Source organism: Siniperca chuatsi, linkage group LG15 (genome assembly GCF_020085105.1).
Source record: "Siniperca chuatsi isolate FFG_IHB_CAS linkage group LG15, ASM2008510v1, whole genome shotgun sequence".
In the NCBI taxonomy this organism is placed as follows: Eukaryota; Metazoa; Chordata; class Actinopteri; order Centrarchiformes; family Sinipercidae; genus Siniperca; species Siniperca chuatsi.
In genome coordinates, this window is record NC_058056.1 from 8,141,731 (window position 1) to 8,161,896 (window position 20,166).

The 20,166-nt window shown below is 41.1% G+C and overlaps 1 protein-coding gene across 1 annotated transcript; it reads right to left on the bottom strand.

Moving 5' to 3' along the window:
- Positions 1–1,387: 1,387 nt before the first annotated feature.
- LOC122861738 (F-box only protein 33) lies at positions 1,388–19,940 on the bottom strand. Its single transcript, XM_044166565.1, has 6 exons — positions 17,876–19,940; positions 15,499–15,609; positions 13,980–14,140; positions 13,645–13,853; positions 12,810–13,107; positions 1,388–10,866 (listed from the first exon to the last, which is right to left on the bottom strand). The coding sequence occupies exons 1-6, from the start codon at positions 18,316–18,318 to the stop codon at positions 10,601–10,603; spliced, it is 1,488 nt and encodes a 495-aa protein (XP_044022500.1). The 5' UTR covers positions 18,319–19,940; the 3' UTR covers positions 1,388–10,600.
- Positions 19,941–20,166: the final 226 nt, after the last annotated feature.

Genomic DNA, 20,166 nt, shown 5'->3' on the forward strand with positions numbered 1-20,166 from the left:
TCAGTAAAAAGCAACCATAGAAAATGCTTTTTTTCGTGTTGAAGAAAGTGAATGGAGTTGCACCCTTGTTCCACAGTTTATAGTTGTGGCTTTTGGCTGCATCATTGTTAATTTTATCTATGGCCTCCATGCTTTTTTCCTCAGTTTTACAAGCATGAAACATACGATCGTTTGATAATACGAACAAACCGCTGCTCAAACGTAACTCCTCCACTTGAGCACTGAAATGACTTATTAAAACTGAATTGGGCGAGATATGACAGTAACTCCATGGGATGGGTAGGCATTGTAGTTTGCTGTCTCAATATTATTATTATTTTTTAAATATTTGTATTATATCCTATATTTGTATTGATTAAAAAGTGTGAGCAGAGGGAAAAGCATCATTCCTCCTGGTTTGTTGCTGTCTGCCTGCTTTGCCTCAGTCTTTCAGTATCTCTTTCTCCTCCATTTACCTCCACTCTCTCTCTCTGCTCATCACTAACCAACAATTTTCCCTGTATTTCCCATTGTTGTGTTGTCATGGTGACAGTGGTCGAATCTCATTTGCAAGTGTTTTATGTCGCCTCCTCCCTTCAGGGGAAATGTGTTACCAGGCCCTTCTGGCATGTCGGTCCATTGAGAATAGCTCATACCAGTGTTCCCTCCTCATCAACCGTCCTCCCTCGGATGGAGACAGTTTTCTGTACCCATATATGCACTTATGGTGTATGTCATGTAATCATCATCATCAATTACTGACAAGTGGACAGAGGAAAACAGTGGAATTTTAATTTAGAGCTTTATGCAGTGGTGTTAACAGTCCGAAAATTACATTCAGCCAATGAATGGGAGGGCTCAGGGACTACTTCCTGTTTGAAAGCTTGGGATCATTACAGACCTTTCATAAGATATATTCCGTTAGTCCTTTCCAGTTTGGCTTCTTTATTAGAGCTCTTTGAGCACATTGACATCTATCTTGGCTTGAGTAACTTCTTGAGTCAGGTACAACTGAAGGCCTCCACCCCTAACGGGTCCCTTCTGTCAGCTAGTCCAGCGGTTCCCAACCTGCTGGAGTAGATGGGACTCACTGGGCTAGTACAACCTGTTTTGTTTCACCTCTAAATGCAAATTATTAGCATTATGAGGTAATCAGCAGTCCTGACTCGAGAGGTGGTCTAGCTGTAGATGACGTGTCCTCTGTGGTTCAGAGGGAATTCAGCAGTAAAAAGGTTGTGAAACCTAAAGAATAACCAGTTTCTTGTAATCAATGCTAAATAGCCCTCTAAACAACATAGTGACCATCTTTTAAACCCCAGGAGGTCTGGGACTCTTATCTGTGTTTACCCAGAATGCTGCTGAAGTTGAAAACAGGTGGTTAAGAAGCAATAAGACGACGGAAGCAAACAACATTTTAATGCTTTTATTCACTGACTAAAAGAAGAGAAGCATTCATTCAACATTAATTCAAATCAACACTTTCGGCAGGTTGACCCCTCAAGTGTACGCCATCTGTCAGTTAAGAGGTTTCACATGGAGGTAACGTATCCTCCCTTTTCTCCGCACCAGAACTATGGATCAACACTGTTCTCTATGATAAAATCTGTCCCCTCAGTTGGAGAGGACTCTTTCCCTGCAGATTAAACCAAAAAACAGCTGGAAAGGTTTCAAATCAGGAGTTGTATATCATTTCAATGTTAAATTTACTTAAGAGCGGTTTCACAGACATAGATTAAGCCAAGTCCTCAACTAAAAAGCTCTCATATATGGACAATAAGGGGACGTTTTAGAGGTGGAAGTTTTCTATACTGGTTAAAACAAGTCTCAGTCCATGCTGTTGATAAACCAGCTCACAAAATACTTCCAACAAATATATTTGAAGATATCCAGCAGTTTGAATCGAGTTAGAGACTTTTGTAAAGTCTGTAAAACCGCGTACAGATCAGAAGTTTTTAAGAAACAAATGAAATGTATATAAAATATGCTCCATGTTATTTGAAATCTGGTCCAGCTGCGTTTTGGGTTACGTCTGGTTCCCTGCTTACAGGAAGAAGGTAAAACCCACTGCTATGTGCTCACTTTAACAGACACAACCACACAGGAACATAACGCTCAGAATATTCAACATTGAGGATGGTAAAACCATTTTTGCAAAAACACACAACAACATAGCTTCTAATTTACAAAGTCTGTGTGATTTTATAATATACTTCATGTTCATAAATTGAACCCGGACATGTGTTGCATAAGAGTATACCACCATAATGCATTGTTGATACCTATACAAATATGTACTGTGTGAGTTAATATATCTATTTCTATAGTTTATATTTCTTCCTCAATGGTTTTCTAAAGATGCAGCCGGGCGCTGTCAGCACTGCTTGTGCCCCTTTGTGGCCACTAGTAAGACTGCTGTTATTGCAAACTGTCCTGATTTTAAACAAATGCACAACATTCGTACCACGATAAAACTAGGGGCCGTCTAGCCAGTCTCACAGAGACCAAGAGTGAGCCCGCTGTCACCGCTGCTGCCGCTGGGCTGGCTGACCAGAATCAAAAAGATCTTAAAACTAAAATGATAAGATTTCATAAATCATCATCATAAGGCCAAGTATTGTCATTGCAAGATCTTATTAGTTTACGTCTTCATTTCTACTGCGTGACAGTGAGAAAAAGAAAAACAAAACATAAAAACTGGAAGAAAAAAAAAAGGAGTGGATTGTAGATTATATGCATTCCTCTTGCATAGTTGTGAGGCTGGACTGGGCAGCAGGCCTGCCTGCCTGGCTAATTAGGAGGTTTGGCTCTCCAGACTTGACAAGAAAGACTTTGTTTAGCAGCCAGAAACATCAGAGCCACAGTAGCTGAGATCTAAATGAAGATAGTTGGCTGACACTGAGCATGAATATCTATCAGTTCCTTGATATAGCCAGGCGCTACACCAACCTCTATGCTATGCACCAGAACTACTGACAGAGTTTGGCCAGGTTATGCTATCAGTGCCATTTTGTTTTTGCTTCTACACAGTGTGGTAAGTATATGATAATACCCTTATCACCGTTATGCTGAGATCATCATCACCATAAACTGGCTGGAAAACGTGTTTTAATTGTTTTAGTGTCAGCTAAGGCTGAAATTGAAAACTGGAGAATCCAAACTTCCTCTAAGGCTCTCAGTGTGGCTAACTGCTAATGGCCTTGCTCTGTATGAACCTCCCCTTCATTGAGATTATATCAAGCTTTATACACATCTATCTATCTGTTACACAGGACTGATTTTATACCAGTGCAATGCACATCCAGTGTTTTTCTCCAAGTAACAGAAACATATCAGGATGTTAATTGGATTCTTCACATTCCTGCATGAGTCCAGCCCTATGTGATCCCATTCAAAGTCTTGCATGTACTGGTAGTAGTCTATGGTCTTATTTAGATAAAAAAAATAAAACAAACAGGAAGCGTCTGAAATCTCACATTGTGATGAGGAAACCCTCTCTTAATGGTAATCCCTTCAGAAACACGTCACCTTCCCTAAATCTCTTTTAGGCAAGGTTTAGACCCAGAACCATCTGACCACTTCTTTTCTACAGCTATTTTAAGTATACTTTCCAAAACATTGCAAACATCCCGAGAGTCAACGTTACAAAGTCAAGTTGACATTGAGTCTGAGCAATGATCAAAGTAGAAATGAAACTGGTCATGTCTGAAGTGTGTCTGCCTGCAGCTCCGAGCCCGTGTTTAGACTGATGAAGATCTGACACAGTCTGCTGCTTTGGTACTAAAATAACACACGCTCACACTTCTGTCCATGTCAAATGGTATTAGCATTGGCCAACCCAACTTTGTATATGGGCCTGGTAGGACAGACACATCCAGATCCCTTTATATCTACAGTTTTGCGATCGCAACAATTTTAATTAGCTGTCAAGGCCAACTGTCTCAGATGGACTACATTAGAGGCCAGCTCTGTGGATTCAACTACCCATCAGGCCACTGGGGCCCTGTTATCTTCCAGGATTTCTCTATGAAGGCATATAAAAGGGCACAGAAAATAAAATAAAAATAAAATAAAAACATAAACAGGTCAAAAGGGCAGATTGATCCGGCTGCACAGTGTATAGTAACTGTGGGTTATGGTCTCCTGAATAACTGACACCCAATCTCACCTCTAGAGCCTTCAAATCTGTCATTTTAATGGCTGAACTCATTAAAAAAATAAGGCTCTGCTAGCTGTGTGTCAATTACTCTTTCTGTGTATACACAGTATAGTATAGCCATACACAAAGCTCTGTCCAGCCCAGACTCCAGGTGCCCCTGTGTATCCAAAGAGAATACATACTGCGACTTCTGTGTGTATTCATGCGTATACTAAATATGCGGACTAACTTCCTCTTACTGTATTGTGATGTTATTTAACCTGGCAGACTGATTGAATGGGTGAAACCAACTAATTTCATAGAAATAGTAGCTAGTCCTTATATTTAGCACAGTCAGTATAAGTTGCTTTCATTTGTGACCTTTTGTGTACCGGACACAGAAGGCCCCAAAATGGCCTCAGGATGCTGAAGCATCAAGTGAAAGCAAAGCTTGGCATTGCAGAAACGCACGTTAGAAACACAGTCGACCTTTGAAAGAGCGACTCACTTCAAACAACCACTTCTAAATGGTATCACACCTCAACTCTGCTCAGACCAGCTGGTAATCTGGTGTGACCCGTCAATACTAGCTGCATCCCCAATCCCTTGAAAAACAAACAGACCAACTCATTCAAAGTAAAAAAAATATAGTATATATATTTATATAGTCTAATTATCATGTAGACCCTTTAGCCATGTAGTAAACTGTTGCCAGTCAGATGGCCTGAGCGACCCCCATGTGGAATGTCCTGTTCCTAGCAGATCTCTAGCAGCGAATCACTTTACAGCTCCAAAAGCCCGAGACTAAACACTTCCCATCAGATCAGGAACACTGGCCTTTGCTGTAGCTGGGAAGCTACAATGTGTCAGAAAGTAGATTCTGGAAGCATCTGAGGGAGTGTTTAGTCACTGACGTGTTCTGATATTGAACCAAACTCCTTGTCCTCTTCGCCTTTATTTTTTACATTCACTCACTTCTCACAGTGAAACAGGTGATGGAAAAAGGGATAAAAGGGAGGGATATGGTGTTGAGCAAATATTGTTAACATGATCCAACTCCAGACCTCTCTGCTTACGCCTCTGTCGCACTATAGAAGTATACTGCACTGCACTGGACCCAAGTGCCATTCACAGATAGGAATTTGGTCACATTGTACAAGTTGTGCACCAACGCTGCTTACCCTAATTAAGTAGCTGTTGGATATAAATGTCCAACTGTGCCTTCCATAACACACATTCTACACAGCTAGTGTGAAATCCTACATCTCTGAATATAGGGTGCAGCCACTAACACAACACTGGCCAGACTTTGCTTTGCTTACAGGTCTGCTTTGGTCTCTTTTCCCGCAAACCACAGAACGACACTGTTGACATCTTAACTGGTCCAGCACAGTATGGTCCATAGTATAACAAGGGCAGAGTTTGGACACACAAAAACAGAGTGGTAGTAGTCAGAGTTCTGTGGAAGAAACCAACAGTGGAGTGGAACAACTAAGAGTAAAGGGAAAAAAATAAAGAAATGTCAGAATACAAAGTACTAGGAGGTTTAGAGCAGAAAAGAATACTGGACCAGCCTCCTGCCTGTGTGTGTGTACATGGGCACTTCAGATAGACTTGTGTCTGGGTTTAGTTTGTTCCACTGTGGTCTTTGGCAGCTTATAACACATCAAGGGAGGAGAACAGATCCAGTGACTCCTAATACTCATATGAGTGAGCTAGAGGCCTGAGCTACTGTAACTTTCCCTCCGATTGTACCCTGAGAACGAACGATTTATGTTCCGGTTTCCTGCTGCAGTAGAAGTGATAAGACTGCACTGCCGAACTTGAGCAAGCCCCCTTAAATACACACACACACACACACACACACACAAAACATGACGGTTGCACTGCTGTAAACTTGTTCACACACAGTCATCCCATCTAATTCTCACATTTCTACTGGATACACTTTTAAAGGCTTACAAGAAACATGTTTTGAAACTGTAGCTACTGTACTCTAATGCTGCTTCCCTAAATAGTGAGTTAACAATCACAGCCACAACTACAAACCAACACAAAGCTAATAACTTGGGGAGAGCAGAGGTTTGAAAAGCAGTAAGACTCCAGAAGCTTTCAGGCACAAGATGGCTCAATATTTAGCTAATTACAATGATGCACAGAAATCAGGGACAAGTCATTTTCCACTGATACTAGTTTTCTAAATGCTTTGCCATACTGTGACCATGCTTGTCTTCTATTTTGTTAAACTCTATTGGAGTGTAAAGTAATTGCCTAGCAGCATTGCCTTACAGGCAGAACTTTGTCTCACCTCTTCTCTCAACGACAACACAGAGCTTTTTCTACGCCATCTTCACTAAAAAAATTGGCGTGTTTTGGTGAAGAAACAAAAAAACCAACAGAAGCAATAATAAAGAAGACATTGTTTTGCAATGCCTTTCTGCTCTCACGCATAGTCTACATCATCTTTCCTCTTTCTCTCTGCAGTTTGTGGCCTAAATGTTCCTAAAATATTTCTCATCAAAACATTAACTTTTGATGAAGAATTTGTCCTGGGGCCTACATATAGGAAGGACTTTCATAACTGTATGGGAGTGAAATTCATGATTAGAACAGCACTTTATACATTTTCCAAATGGGAATATTATAGTTAAATGACAATTTTATCCTACTCTAGCTGACCATTGTCTGGGAAAAACCACAGCCCCTCCTTTTATTCTGGGCAGAAACACAGCCTAAGAATCACAGGGCTAAGTTGAACTAGCCAAACAGTGAGATCTGACTTCTAATGTGAAGCCAAGAACATGTGGAGAGTTAAGAAGACAGGATAAGGAAGCACACATGGTGGGTGAGGGTGGAGTTTGTAAAATCAGCTTTTTAAAATCAGTTGCTTGTAAAAATCTATTAGCTCAGCTCAGATGACTATCTAGTTTGAATCTACAGTAGATTGATTTTTCTGTCCTTATCAGGTGACGTCTATACAATACAAACCTGTAACACATTAAATCTCTCACATAAAGGAGCAAAGCTGAGCTCTAAAAAAAGGAGATGAGAGGAAAAACTAGAGGGGAGGAGGAAGAGAAGATAAAAACCAACATATTTTGGTCTGAATGTGTTATGTTGGTATTGCTATCCCCTCTGAGTGTTTAAGTGTACAGCTCTATATACAGCCACAGACAGCCTTTAAAAGAAACTTTTGGTACCAAAGTGCATTTATCCTGAGATATGGACCAAGGACTAAAGAGATTATTATGGCTAAACCATCAAGGTCCCTTAACAGATGAGCAAACATTTGGTAACCACAGGCCCACCACTAGGACCAATTAATTCCGAACCAAGCAAAGTGCTGAGACACTGGTTCCATATCAGTCTATGGAAAAATCGCAGGTCAACCTTATAAACTACAGTCTACCCTTCACAGTCTATAATGCCACTGCCCCGACCTCAAAAGTGCCATGGAGTACACAACAACTGAGCTGAAGCCATTTGGGAGGGTAACTTTCCAAACACTGGCTAGTTGACAGCATTTACTTATCAAGGTTGGGTGCTCTACAGCCCAACCTAACTTTGATTTTCCTGGTAAATGCAATGGTAACTCTTAGGAAATGCCTCAATAAGACACTTGTGTACCACAGCTGTCACAACACTGGAGCATCAGATGTAACCATACTTGGCCCAGTTATCGACTTGTCATAATGAAGCTATTTGGTTGGCAATTGCTGGCTTTAGCCCTGAACATGACATGCTTCCACAGAGCCTGAACAACATTTATTTCATTTATTAGGGCAAAGGCATTCCCTCAGGAATTTTCAAAAGTTAGAACCAGACAATAAAAGGGACTATGCTTCGATGATGAGCCTTCACCCTAGTTTATGAAAGCCTGAAGAACAAGCCAGTTGCACAGCCAGACAAGATCCATTGTGCCAGACAGAAGTAATTTCACCCCAGAAAATTGACTACATTCAGTTCAGAAATTAATTTGGCCCAGCAGGTTCTCTATCGACAGCATGGATTTTCTTCCACTCCACAGCCACTCTCTGTCCCCCACAACATCTACTGATATTAGAGACGTGCAGTGAGCAGATTGGTTTTGCCATTCTATAGTCTTTATCAACCTTAATCTTTGAAAACAAATGTATGATTAGGTTTGCTGACCCCCCAACCAAGGCGGAGCGAGGGTTTATCAGATGGCAAGATAAACAACATCATTAACAACAACTGTATCCAGAAAACAAGGGGCTGTTTCCAAGGCAACTGTGACTCAAGAGGAAATAATAAAAAAAAAAAAAAACCGACAATATCTCACTCTAACTGATTGTTTCACACCTTACTCGACATCATCACCACCACTGTCCTGGTTATAGTGATGTTAAAAGCCTACCTGAGACTGACAGAGAAAATTCTCGCCATAGAAATACGCCACATGACATAAAACCTTGTTGTGCTGTAGGTGCCACTTCTCAAAAAAATAACCAGTCTTGGCCGTCAGCGGAACCTACAACGTCCAAACTCATTTATTCAGCAGCCGTGACTGTTGTGGCAAGATATGCATCTGCCAAATTTCTGTGGCAAATATATATAGCTATACAGTAAGCTGTCAATATAAAACAAAAACCTGACTGACCAACAGAATGGGAGTTAAGTTACATTCAGTGCATCCTTTTCTTTTCCCTGTTCTTTATCATGAAACATTTTACTCCAGAACAAGAAAGCCACCAATGAGAAAAACTAGTTCCTTCCTACAAAATTGCTGGCATAACTGCAAAACCTGGGTTTGGTATTAGCCACCTTAGGAAGTTGTGCCTACAGAATACTGGTTTTGTTTTAGCATGGCCTCACCATGAAGTGAGAAGTAGTCACAGAAATTTCTCAAAACACAGATATACTGCATATGGTATTATGGAATGAAGACCTATTTTCTCATTAGAATAACGAAGATTTTCTTTATCTCAGAGCCCTTCATATAATGATGCGCACTCCTGTTCTTTTCTTTGACTTGACATTTTAATACAAAAGGGCTCTTGAACCAGTGATACTAGTCAGAAAGTCTTGACTTCTAGAGGAGAGCAAAGGCAGCTATATTCATCCCGAATAAAGAAAAAGATGCAAAGATTTACAACCAGCTTACTAAAGATATAAACAGAGGGGTGTGTTGTATTGTGACAGGCTGAATTTTATAGTTTGGCTCTGAACGTCAGTGGGAAGACAAGGCTCCATATTTAATCGACTAGTGAGGTTTCCCGAAAAGTCGACAAGTGAGCAGGGTGGAAAGTGTGTTGGCTGCAAGCATGTAACAATATTCTCCATAACACCATCAGTGAGGTGGTCAAAATCCTTAATAAAACCATTTGGCTTTGAAATGCCACTCACTTTACAATGATCGTAAATCTGAGTCATAGCACTGACATGGCTGTTGCTGAAAACAGCATTAAAACTGATTAGCAGCAGACACAGTCAGCCACATTACAGTAAAGATTCCCACCCTGCTGGCAAGGCTCTTGAACTAGCGGACAAGTGTACAAGGTGCTCTTTCAGAGCAGCAGACGCAGCTAAGGTTGTGTTACCCAGGAAGTGATTGATTGAGAGTGGAGCAGACAGACAGACTGACGAAGAGCAAAAGGTTTAAAAAAAAAAAAAAGAAAAGAAAAATACTTTCACAACTAAAGCTAGTAGGTTGTGTAGGAACACACATTCCCCCCCCTAAATCCCACCGGTCCATCACTCAACGCGCCTGCCTGTCCTGTTCTAGCTTTGAGAAGGATAATAATATATCTGTATTTAAATACACACTAAGCCTATACAGGCAAGGGAACCACCACACAGGAAAAACAAGATTATACACAGAGCAGGAAGAGATGAAAACCAGTCAAAAAACAAAAAAGAAAAGGAAAAAACAAATCTAAGTTACATCATACAGAGGCTCTGGAGGTTATTATGGTGAAGGAGAGACATTGAGCTCTGAATACTTGTTGATCAAGACCAGACCAGACTGGGCCATGCCAGACACAAGGGCAGACCCATTTTAGCAGACAAATTAAAAATGGTCATGACTCAAGTCTTGTCTGTGGTCAAACATCACAGATTGGTATGACTTCAAACTGAATGAATATCAAATGTTAATTAGAATATTGCTCAGTTTTAATTGGATATCCTTAACTTGAAAATGTATTTAAAACATCAAAGATTGAATCTGTTTTCCAAGTCACTGGATAATCAAGAGGCAAAGCGAGAAAACAGGGAATCATTCGGAAAATGACAGAACTCGATTGTGTGCTAAAACCCTGATGAAAGAAACACAAAAATAAAAGTAAAATAAAAACAATCAGCGCACATAAATGTAATTTATAGATTGTTTTAAGATCCAGTTTAGATTTTTCACTTAGGTCTGCTTTTGGCCTGGTTCAGAGGTCTGAGCTGACTTGCACTTGGCTGGTCTGGCCTGGTCTTGACACAGTTTAGCCTGTGATGAGTTGGATTTGCCTTCCCTGCCTACATGCCCATACTGAAGGTGTGCATCTCGCGGTGGAAGTGCTGGGTGGGTTCGGACAAAACCAGGCTGGAATCCAGGCAGGGGTGCCAGACACGGCCGAGGCCCAGCGAAACCTCCTTGACCAGGTTATGGACCGGGTTGCCCTCCATGCACACTGACTGGTCCGGATCGAAGTCGATGCTCTCCTCAGAGACGGTCAAGACGCGAAGACTGGAGCCTCGCAGCCGAGAGATGGCCACCAAGTTATGGGACCATACAGTGTAACCTACAGAGAGAGAGAGAAAAATGTGTTCAGGGAGATTGGACCAATCTTGCTAATATTAAGGATAAATAATGAATACGCTATACAGCTTTACACTCAACATGCCATATTTAAGAACATGCCATTGAAACTAAGCTCTTCATGTTTGAGATTTTGCTTCCCACATAGGAAACTGCTATTCCACAAACCCACATAGGTTTGTGGAATAACAACAGCATTTCTTGGCAAACTACAAAGTAAGCTGAATGTCCGCGGGCAAGTCATTTAACGTTACCTGACACACAAACTATGGCTGGAATGGCTGGAATAGCGTTGTGTGGCTCGGTCCAAGCCACGTTGTACAAAGTCCTGGCTCTGTAAATGGGAAACTAACAGACACCTGATTTTTTTTTTTCAGCGCGCACACAGAACGGACAGCTAGCGGACCATGAGGAGATATTCCTTGATAAAAAGATGTGTACTGGATTAGAATCGCATACCCCATCTTTAAATTCATCAGGTGGCCAGTAACCCAACTTCAAATGAATGCTAATGTTGCTCTGTGTCTGCTGGATGTGTAAATAGGCAACTGTTTGCTAACCATAACTTTAAACCATGATGATAGTTTAGTGTGTTTACATCTTCTTGTACTTCCCCCAAGTGTAGGGCTTGGATGATTCATCGACATCATCGATTACGGAAATATGTCGATTTGCATATCGTGCGTCAAATCATTGTAATCAAGTATGGCTGCACCTGGTCAGAGCATGGAACAAGATGCAGCATTAAAACCTCACCCACAATCCCCCCTCGCTCTACCCCTCCCGTGCGGTCTACTGACAGTCGCACATGCAGAGAAACACACACAGAGAGAGAGAGAGAGAGAGTCTCCTGTTTATGTAGGCCTATTTATGCTGTTGTTTTGGAAAAGCTTGTAAGTGCACCTGCTGGTGCCGATGTCATTCGGTGCCACGTTGGTTTTGATTTTTCAGATAGGCGACGTCATTAACAACAAGCCTCCTCCACACGCGGCTCACCTGCTGTTGTGAAAATGGAATCGCGGGTGAAAAAAAAAAATCCAACAAGGGAGTTGTGTTTTTTGGGGGACTTCATAAAAACACACTGCTGATGAAGAAAGTCAACAGAGAAGACACATACAGAAACAGAAAGAGGCAGGCGGGGCAAGCCGGTGTGTGTGCAGAGCCCAGAGGTGTAGGTGTGGGGAAAAGCAAGGTGAGCAAATGAAATTAAGTTGAATTAAAATGGTAAAATAAGAAATAACCTACTGGAAATAGGATCATATATTAATTTATTCTTTCAAATATTATATTTTCAATAGACAAATATATTTTTTGTTGCAGAATAATGCCCTGCAGTACACACTTTGTTTCTTGTTATATGTTTGTTTTTAAGAGAAAATGACTGAATAAAATATTGAAGTATTGATGAGACAAGTATTTTATATTTATTTTGGGTAAATTAATTGTTATATTAATCAGATCATAAAAAATAACCTTTAGAATAATTCATACATTTGTCGTTAGATCAATCGACTAATCGAAGAAATAATTGTTAGATTAATTGATAAAATAATTGTTAGGTGCAGCCCTACCGAAGTGGCAAAAACATGAATGAATGTAGGTTAATTGTTAAGCTTAACATGACAGCAGCTGTCCATGGTCAGCCATGGCTGTGTCTGGCTTTGGGAAAGAACTACTGTAGGCCTTGCTATCTTGACTTACCACAAGTACAATTGAGGCCACTGCTTGACAAGCACACCTAAACTAGGTTTCACACAACTGGAAGTAATGTGTAGTAGTAGTAACATGTGATTTGAAGCAATAGAGTATTAGATTTTGGCTTCCAACCCATAATCGAGTCTAAAGCAGTTTAGACCACTCCAACCAGCCTGAACCAATTTATACACTATATACAACCACTTTCTGGAAACAACAAGCTGAACTCACCATGTATCACCAGTACAGCCAGCTGAGTACATCTCCATGCCAAAAGGACCAACGGGTCTTCGTTCCGATTGACGCTGAGGTCAGGGAAGTCGGGGTCATCCCTCAGGAGCAGAAAGTGAGTCAGCGTTTTGTTGTACTGCTGAGAGATGAGCTCCAATGTGGCGTCCGTCACCAGTGTGCTGTAACTGTCGAGGTGGAGGCGCTCCAGAGGAAGGCTAGGCTTTAGGACCCTGAGGAGCTCCGAGCTGTCGACTTCCAGGGCCATGATGTACACTCGCAGATTGGCACTCACACGAACCTGGGGAGGATCAGGTAAAACTTGACTGATGACTTCAGTGGTCTGCCTCCGAAGAACGAGTGAGAGCCGCCGCTCAGCGACAGACTCTCGTTCAGCGAGCTAACCCAGCAGCACAAAGAGGCCAGCGGCGGCAGAGAGAGGCAGCGGGGGGAACCAGCATGTAGAGCCAGAATATTATTTCACATCTAACTCTGTGAATTAAGGGTTTATGTCAGCCAAACTGGAATTGGTGATTGTTAGAACAGTGGAAAGACTAACCAAGACAGTTCTGTTGAGTTTTATTTAGTTTCTGTCTGAGTTTGAATAGTGTTTTTTCGGCGAAAGAGAGAAACTTGAATTCAGAAGGTGTACAGTTGTATTTTTCAGTTTAATAAGGAAAATGTAAGAATATTTTCTTTCTTGACATTTTGTGAGTTTATTTTGTTTATTTATTAGACTAAAACTTCATCAAATAGAGCAAGAGGCTGGCCTGGAATCATTTTTTCTAGCGGGGGGGGGCCCTACAAGACTGAGAAACAAACATAGTCGTTGCATTACCAGTGCCTTCCAATCGTCCTCTGTAGCTGTTCCTTCTAATGGTTTGAACTCCAGGGCGGCACCGTTCAGCAGCAGGGAGAGGCGATGCAGTGGAGTTCGGCATGGAGATGCCAGCAGACCACAAAGCTCTGATGTCAAATCAGAGAAATCCAGAGCCAGAGACTGAAGTTTAGATAGTCGATCCAACTCTGATGGTGAGATGAGGGGACCTGAGGAAAATTCAGGAGAGGTGGTTTAAACCAATATAATCTAATAATCTAATCTAATCTAACTGAAGCTGTAACTGCATTTACATAGTTACAGACAAACAGATCCAGAAACACACCCACACATACCCAGCTGGTGGTCTAGTAAACTGAGGTGTTGCAGGGTCTCAGCTGAAGGATTTGACAGGCAGGCTAAGGAGCAGGGAGTCACCAGACCCAGCATAAAGCTACAAGACAACCACCTCAGTTGCCTGCTGTTAGACAACAACTCCATAAACAACTGCTGGATTCTGCAAAGAGCACAGGGGAAGGGTAATGAAGAGAGAGAGAAGGAGAATTAACTTCAATTCACTTTACCAACATGACTACAGCTTACCGCCAGTTAAATTTGACACACAATGAGAACAGTTTCTACCAGTTCTAAGGCAAATTTTATCCTGAAAATAAACCTTATGAGTAAAGAGAGAAAACCAGGATCAAGAACAGGATGCACATTTGAGCAGACAGATATGTACATATGTAACTGCACTGAGAAAATGTCATATTTTTATGCTTTTATATAAGAATGTAAGACCTATGAAACTAAATAAACAGAACATTTCACTCTATTGTGGCCTTGAATTTAGATAATTCAATTTAAACATTTACTCAACAAATAGGCTATACTTGGGCAGTCTGGCCAATAATATTTCAACCGCATTAATATGGCTTTATTTGGCTAATTTGAGGTTCAGTCTGATCATCTAGATTGTGCAGAATCCTCCAGACATGTCCCACAGCAGAACATAGAACGTATGCAAAACAAACCCACACTGGTTGGAGGTTGCTATGAATGAGAAGTACTGCGATACCAAAAGGAAACGGCATCAAAACTGCCAATGATCTGTATACTGTTCTAGACAGTCAGTGGGCTGTGTACGGTGGGCCATGAAACTGAGCAGCGTGACACATGTGTGGTGCAACATCAAGGAAGCTTACCAAAGCCCAGTGTCTCCAAGCCCAAACCCTGATGACGTCAATAGGGTTATTTTCTCTGACTTTGGAGTGCTGGCATGAACGTAACCTCAGATTTGACCACAGATTCTAAAAACTGTCTATTAGGGCCAGCATCATCATTAGCAATTCTCACTCTCTGAATAATCCCTCTTCAGAGACTGTGATCCACAGAGTCTGCTGCACCTTAGCGGGTTACATAATACCAACAGTTTGTTGACAGAAAGCTGGCCCCACACAGTGAGTGTGCTTAATATGGACATGTTGTGTGCTGTGGTGATTCTAGAGATGCTGTGTGCCCGCTAACTGGATGATGACAAACTGCCTTATGAACATCTACCCATTATGTAAATTAATTATCATTCTGAAACACCAAACAACACGCACTGTTCCCAATTCCAAACAAGGGTGCCAACAGTGCCATTTTGTAAATAATACTCTCCCACACCCACACAAACATCCACTGAATATCAAAAAGACAACAAATATTTTGTCCAGTCATGCTCTGCGATCAATCAATTACCAATATAAAACCATGTTGCAATCCTATATAGAATATATTTTATTTACAATGCAAGTAACCTCTCTATGCATAAAAACATATACTGAATCGAACCATTCCTGAAATTTGACAGAAAGTGATGTTCAGGCTTACTCGTTGATCTTTTTGTCTCCCTGGTGAATTTGGTGCAGGTTGGAGCTGTCCAATAGTCCCTCCTGCTGGAGAACACAAGTGTCTCCATACAGACTCAGCTTCTGCAGGTTTCTAGAGAATATGAGAGAGAGAGAGAGAGAGAGAATGTTAGAAATTCAGAAAAGAAACAAAAAGTATTCAATACTAGTTTGATCTATGCTAACAAGTCATCTTAGCAATAGTTCAGATTTTTTTTAGTTAAATGCTCTCCTTTGACCTGACAGGACAGTTTCCATGTAAGTAATATATTCAAAATACATTAAAAAAGATGGGTTGTTTTCTCTTCTGGTCAAATCCCATTTAATCCCATCTTGGTGAGTAGTACTGTGGACACAAGCAAATACAAACTAATATGTGAAAGTTCTGCATCCAACAAGACTGTTAGCATTTTATTTTCTTATAAATTAACAATGGTTAAACATCAGTGTGAGGTGCACCCCAACACCCCATTCAATTTTTGTTAGTATTGTCAAGTTGTCTGTTACTGACTAAACCTAGTCATGTAATAATAATCTCAAAAGGATGGTTTCATTGTCATCTGTTTGCTCTGTCAACATTTGTCAAAGTCATTACTGCTGTAAGTTGTGTATCTGGTTCTATCACATGAATTTATAACAGAAGCAACAGCAGCTAAACTGCCGTCAAAGCAACAATCAAGATGGAGACTATATGCCAAAATGCTTTGAAAACCAGTCACGGTAAGCATAGAGGTCACAATGCACCAAATTACGTTCTTCCAAACCAACTGTCTGCGTCTGTTTTGACAGTGATGTTTGGAAGATCACCAATGCAAGTTGTGTGAAAGGATTATCAACCACATGTGCGACATGCAGCCACACATGACATGGGCCTACCTTTTAGGTTCGGTGAACATTATGTTTCATGCAGCCCACTTCCTGCAAATCAGCTGAGAGCTAAGCTTCACAAAATACCTCTGCAGTGAAACCAACAGCTGTCTCATGTGCAACTACTTAGTGTGCGAAACTAAGAAAAATAAAAAGGAACAATGAGTTATCTATTCTCTTTTTTTTATGTACCAGTGAAGTTAGTTTAATGCAAAACTGACTCTTCATCACCTGATAGCATAGCTAAAGTTATATATGGCAGCTGGCATTTGTCTTGATCAGTGGTCAACTGGTTTGACCACTACCCACTAACTACACATTCAAAAATCAAACAAATTCAGTATGCAAACTGGCATCTGAATCAGTGATGTTGCTAGATAAGCGTCCTGCGTCTCTGACGCATTAAAATTCAAAAAGGATTTGGTCAAAATGCTTGAGCTCTGCTACAATGTGCCTGTGTCTGTTGTGCATGTCCTGTATAAACCAGTGCAAGCTGCAGTTCAGGAATTATCAACAGGTCAGAGTCTTATGATGGAGCATTACTGACATTTGTGTTATTTATTTGTTATTTATTTTTGTTAATGACAATATGACAGTATTTGAGAGCATTAACTGTTAGAGTATGAATCACACTACAACTCAAAACCATGTTAGAATGAGTGTGGAGCACGGAACTGGGACACGGGGTAGGTTCGTCAGTAGGTTTCTGAAGGGAAAATGTTGGAAACTGCTCAATAAGAAGTCAGACAACAGAAAAGGTTTCAGCCCCCTCAGCAGAACTAAGACATGAACTGCACAGCTTTGGATGGGTGCTATTTCAATACTATAAAGCACTGGTGATAACAATAGAGAATGTGGGAGAAGGTATAATAAAGAGAAGCTCTGCACTCAAATCAGGAATCTTAACAGTTAAAGTAAAGTTTTACAGAAATCAGCAGAAATGAGCCAGGTGGCTATATTTCATGTATGCAGCACATAGGTTATTACATCCTTCAGTATGCAACGACATACCAGAGGTAAATTTATATACACGTACACTGTATATGTGTGTCAGTGCTGATATCAGCAAGTCACGGCCAACAAAGCCTTCTCTGGCCACCACCAGTGCTGCATTGTGTCTGCTGGCATGAAGACCCCAATGTAACATAGAAAATAGAAACAACAAAAGAAACGCAGACGAGCATTTGACTTAGCATTTACATTGAAGCACACATGATTATTTGATGACTGTACATGTGGAACTAAGCAGTAAAACACGACGTCTTCAAAGATATTAAGGTAACGCTGGCTACTAACTCCACCGCAAAGACATGACCCGATTACGTAACTCTTAATGTCAGGGTTTGTTTATAGCTAACTAAGCTAGCTAGTTGCTAGCTTACTGCGACGCACCAAATTCTACGTAATTTCAACAAACGGAGGGTGTCATGTGAATTCCTGGAATTGAATAAAAACAAACCCAGAAAGCGATTTTGGGGCGAATTTAACGTTACCTGTTGTTGCGGATGCTGCTGAACACACACAACACCTGGTCCAAGTAGGTGGCCATGGCGTCTCTCCATCGCTCGGAGAGCTGCGGGTCGTTATCGGGACCGGGAGGCTGGTCCATCCTGGTGGACGATGGGTCGCTGTTCAGAGGACTAAGGTAGCCTTCCACCGGTGCGAGCTCCAGCTGCAGCTCACGGACGAACGAACCGAACTTCCGCATGAGGAACTCCAGTCTCGGGGTCTCCTCGGAGCTGGAGCCGCCGGTGTTACAACCACCACCTATTCGCAGTTTGAGCTCGGTCCACAGCGCGGGGTAGAAGAGACACTCCCTCCATCGTGAACACACGGCAGAGGCCCGGAGCTTGTCTCGGTCGGACAGAAAGGAGAATATGTGGACGATAAGCTCGCTGGGCAAAGCCATGGCTCCGACACCCCCGCACAGAGCCATGGCGAGCTAAGGACACTGCTGTCCGAAAACCAACCAGATATAAAATAAACGTTACAACCGTTTTTAAAAATCGGTGCTGCAGCGGCGAATATCAGCAGCGCCTCTTCTTCTCGGTGAAAACAAACCTTTTTTCAGCTTTGCTTTCAATACTATTGGGCCGCACCACTCCTTATCAATGCACGGGGAACAAAACAATCCTCAGAAATATTACCAACATGTCTGGGACAGGAACACGTGTCATTATTTGTGTTTGGTAAAATAACGACTCAACTATATTAAGGCTTTAGTGGTTTTTCACCACATTTTTGGTAATCTTTGATTGTATGGCCTCGTTGTCAAGTGAATGGTTTAGTCCTGAAGTGCTGCTATTTTTGCCATACTGCCGTGCTCCGCGGGAGGGCGGTGTTTCTCGTCAGTAAAAAACAAAACTCAAGCCAACACGTGATCTTTATTTAGGAGTTGGATCCCATTTTATACAGTTTCTGGTTCCCACTCACACGCAACTGCTTCAGGTCACACCCCACTCCAAAGAGAGATTACAGAGAGTGAACAAAACCACAGCGCAAGATCAAATTAAAATGACAACAGTTTTAACAAAAATGATATGCCTCACAGTAGTAGAAGTATTTACTGCATGACTGTTGCACTGGAATGCATTGTCAAGCTAACTCTTGATTGTTTTGCTTTCAGCCATTTAATTAGTAACAATAACTTTGACAAAATATTATAATTTGATCAATGTTATGGTATTGTGTATACTTAACTAATCAGCTTTGATGAAGAATTGGGCTGTCTTTCCTCATTAAAAAAAAAGCCTCACACATAAATCTTAAGTGAGTTATGCTTGAAGTATGCTCTCCATTGGTCTGTAAATAACATACAATACCAGATGAAATTAAAACATTTCAAACAGCTACTGCCCTGTTGTTCATTTGGATGGTCATGTTGTTCACAGATACCAACGTTTTTCTCAGTATTTAATATAGTGATTCAGCAGGACCCTAGGTTTATCATTATGTTCAATCATATTGTCCTCAATATCCATTTAAAATGAGGTACTGAGTCTTCAGTCAAGCTAATAAGTCTAGACATACTGAATGAGGATTCTGCTGATGCTGATCAATGTTAGTTCCAATGATAGCCCCATTAGTATTTGTAAACAACATGGCCATCCAAATGAAAAACAAGGCAATAGCTGTTTAAAAATTGTATTCTTTGGGACTGAAAAATATTAGACTCGCTGTAAAATCAGAAAAATAGACAGGGTGCACATCTTCTCTTCTGTGAGGAACTACTGATGCAGTGCCTTCATACAAGACACAGAGCTGTCAGTGTTTGTGTGTAGGTATTCTAAGGCATGACCATCAGAGTTTGACATTAATGTTAGATTTCTTTTGTCAACATTATATGTTTTCCCCCCAAACATTATTAATCAAAGCGCAGGATCAGCTGTTCAAAACTCAGAAGTTGTGGTAAGAGTTCAGTCTCTCCACCCATGCAGCTTCTAAGAGCAGGATAGTCATTCAGTTCCACTTATTACCACAAGATAGCAGTACAATGACTCAGCACAGCACCACCAATGAACCAAATCCTCCATAAAACAATTAATCAATACTATGCATCTGTCTTGTCCATTCTTCTTCAGTCACAATCGCTGATTTCCTGACAAGGAATTACTTGGAGGTGATAAGACGTGGAGAGAAAAAGAGAGTAAGATTCTCCGTTTAGGTCTAAGTAGTAAACCACTTACAGGGTATTCTGGTAAAAACAGGAAAAAAAAATATTGATTTTAATCTCCAAGTGACTGACTGCAGTAATCTTACAATAAATGTGCCAGTGTGTCTGTAA

What these genes read in the sequence shown, in the direction of transcription:
- LOC122861738 (XM_044166565.1), bottom strand. Translation starts at nt 18,318, where the DNA reads ATGGCTCTGTGCGGGGGTGTCGGAGCCATGGCTTTGCCCAGCGAGCTT. An exon ending in AGCAGCATCCGCAACAACAG is followed by an intron (nt 15,610 to 17,875) that starts GTAACGTTAAAT and finishes CATATTCTCTAG; the next exon opens with AAACCTGCAGAAGCTGAGTC. An exon ending in AGGACGATTGGAAGGCACTG is followed by an intron (nt 13,108 to 13,644) that starts GTAATGCAACGA and finishes GATCCTCCCCAG; the next exon opens with GTTCGTGTGAGTGCCAATCT.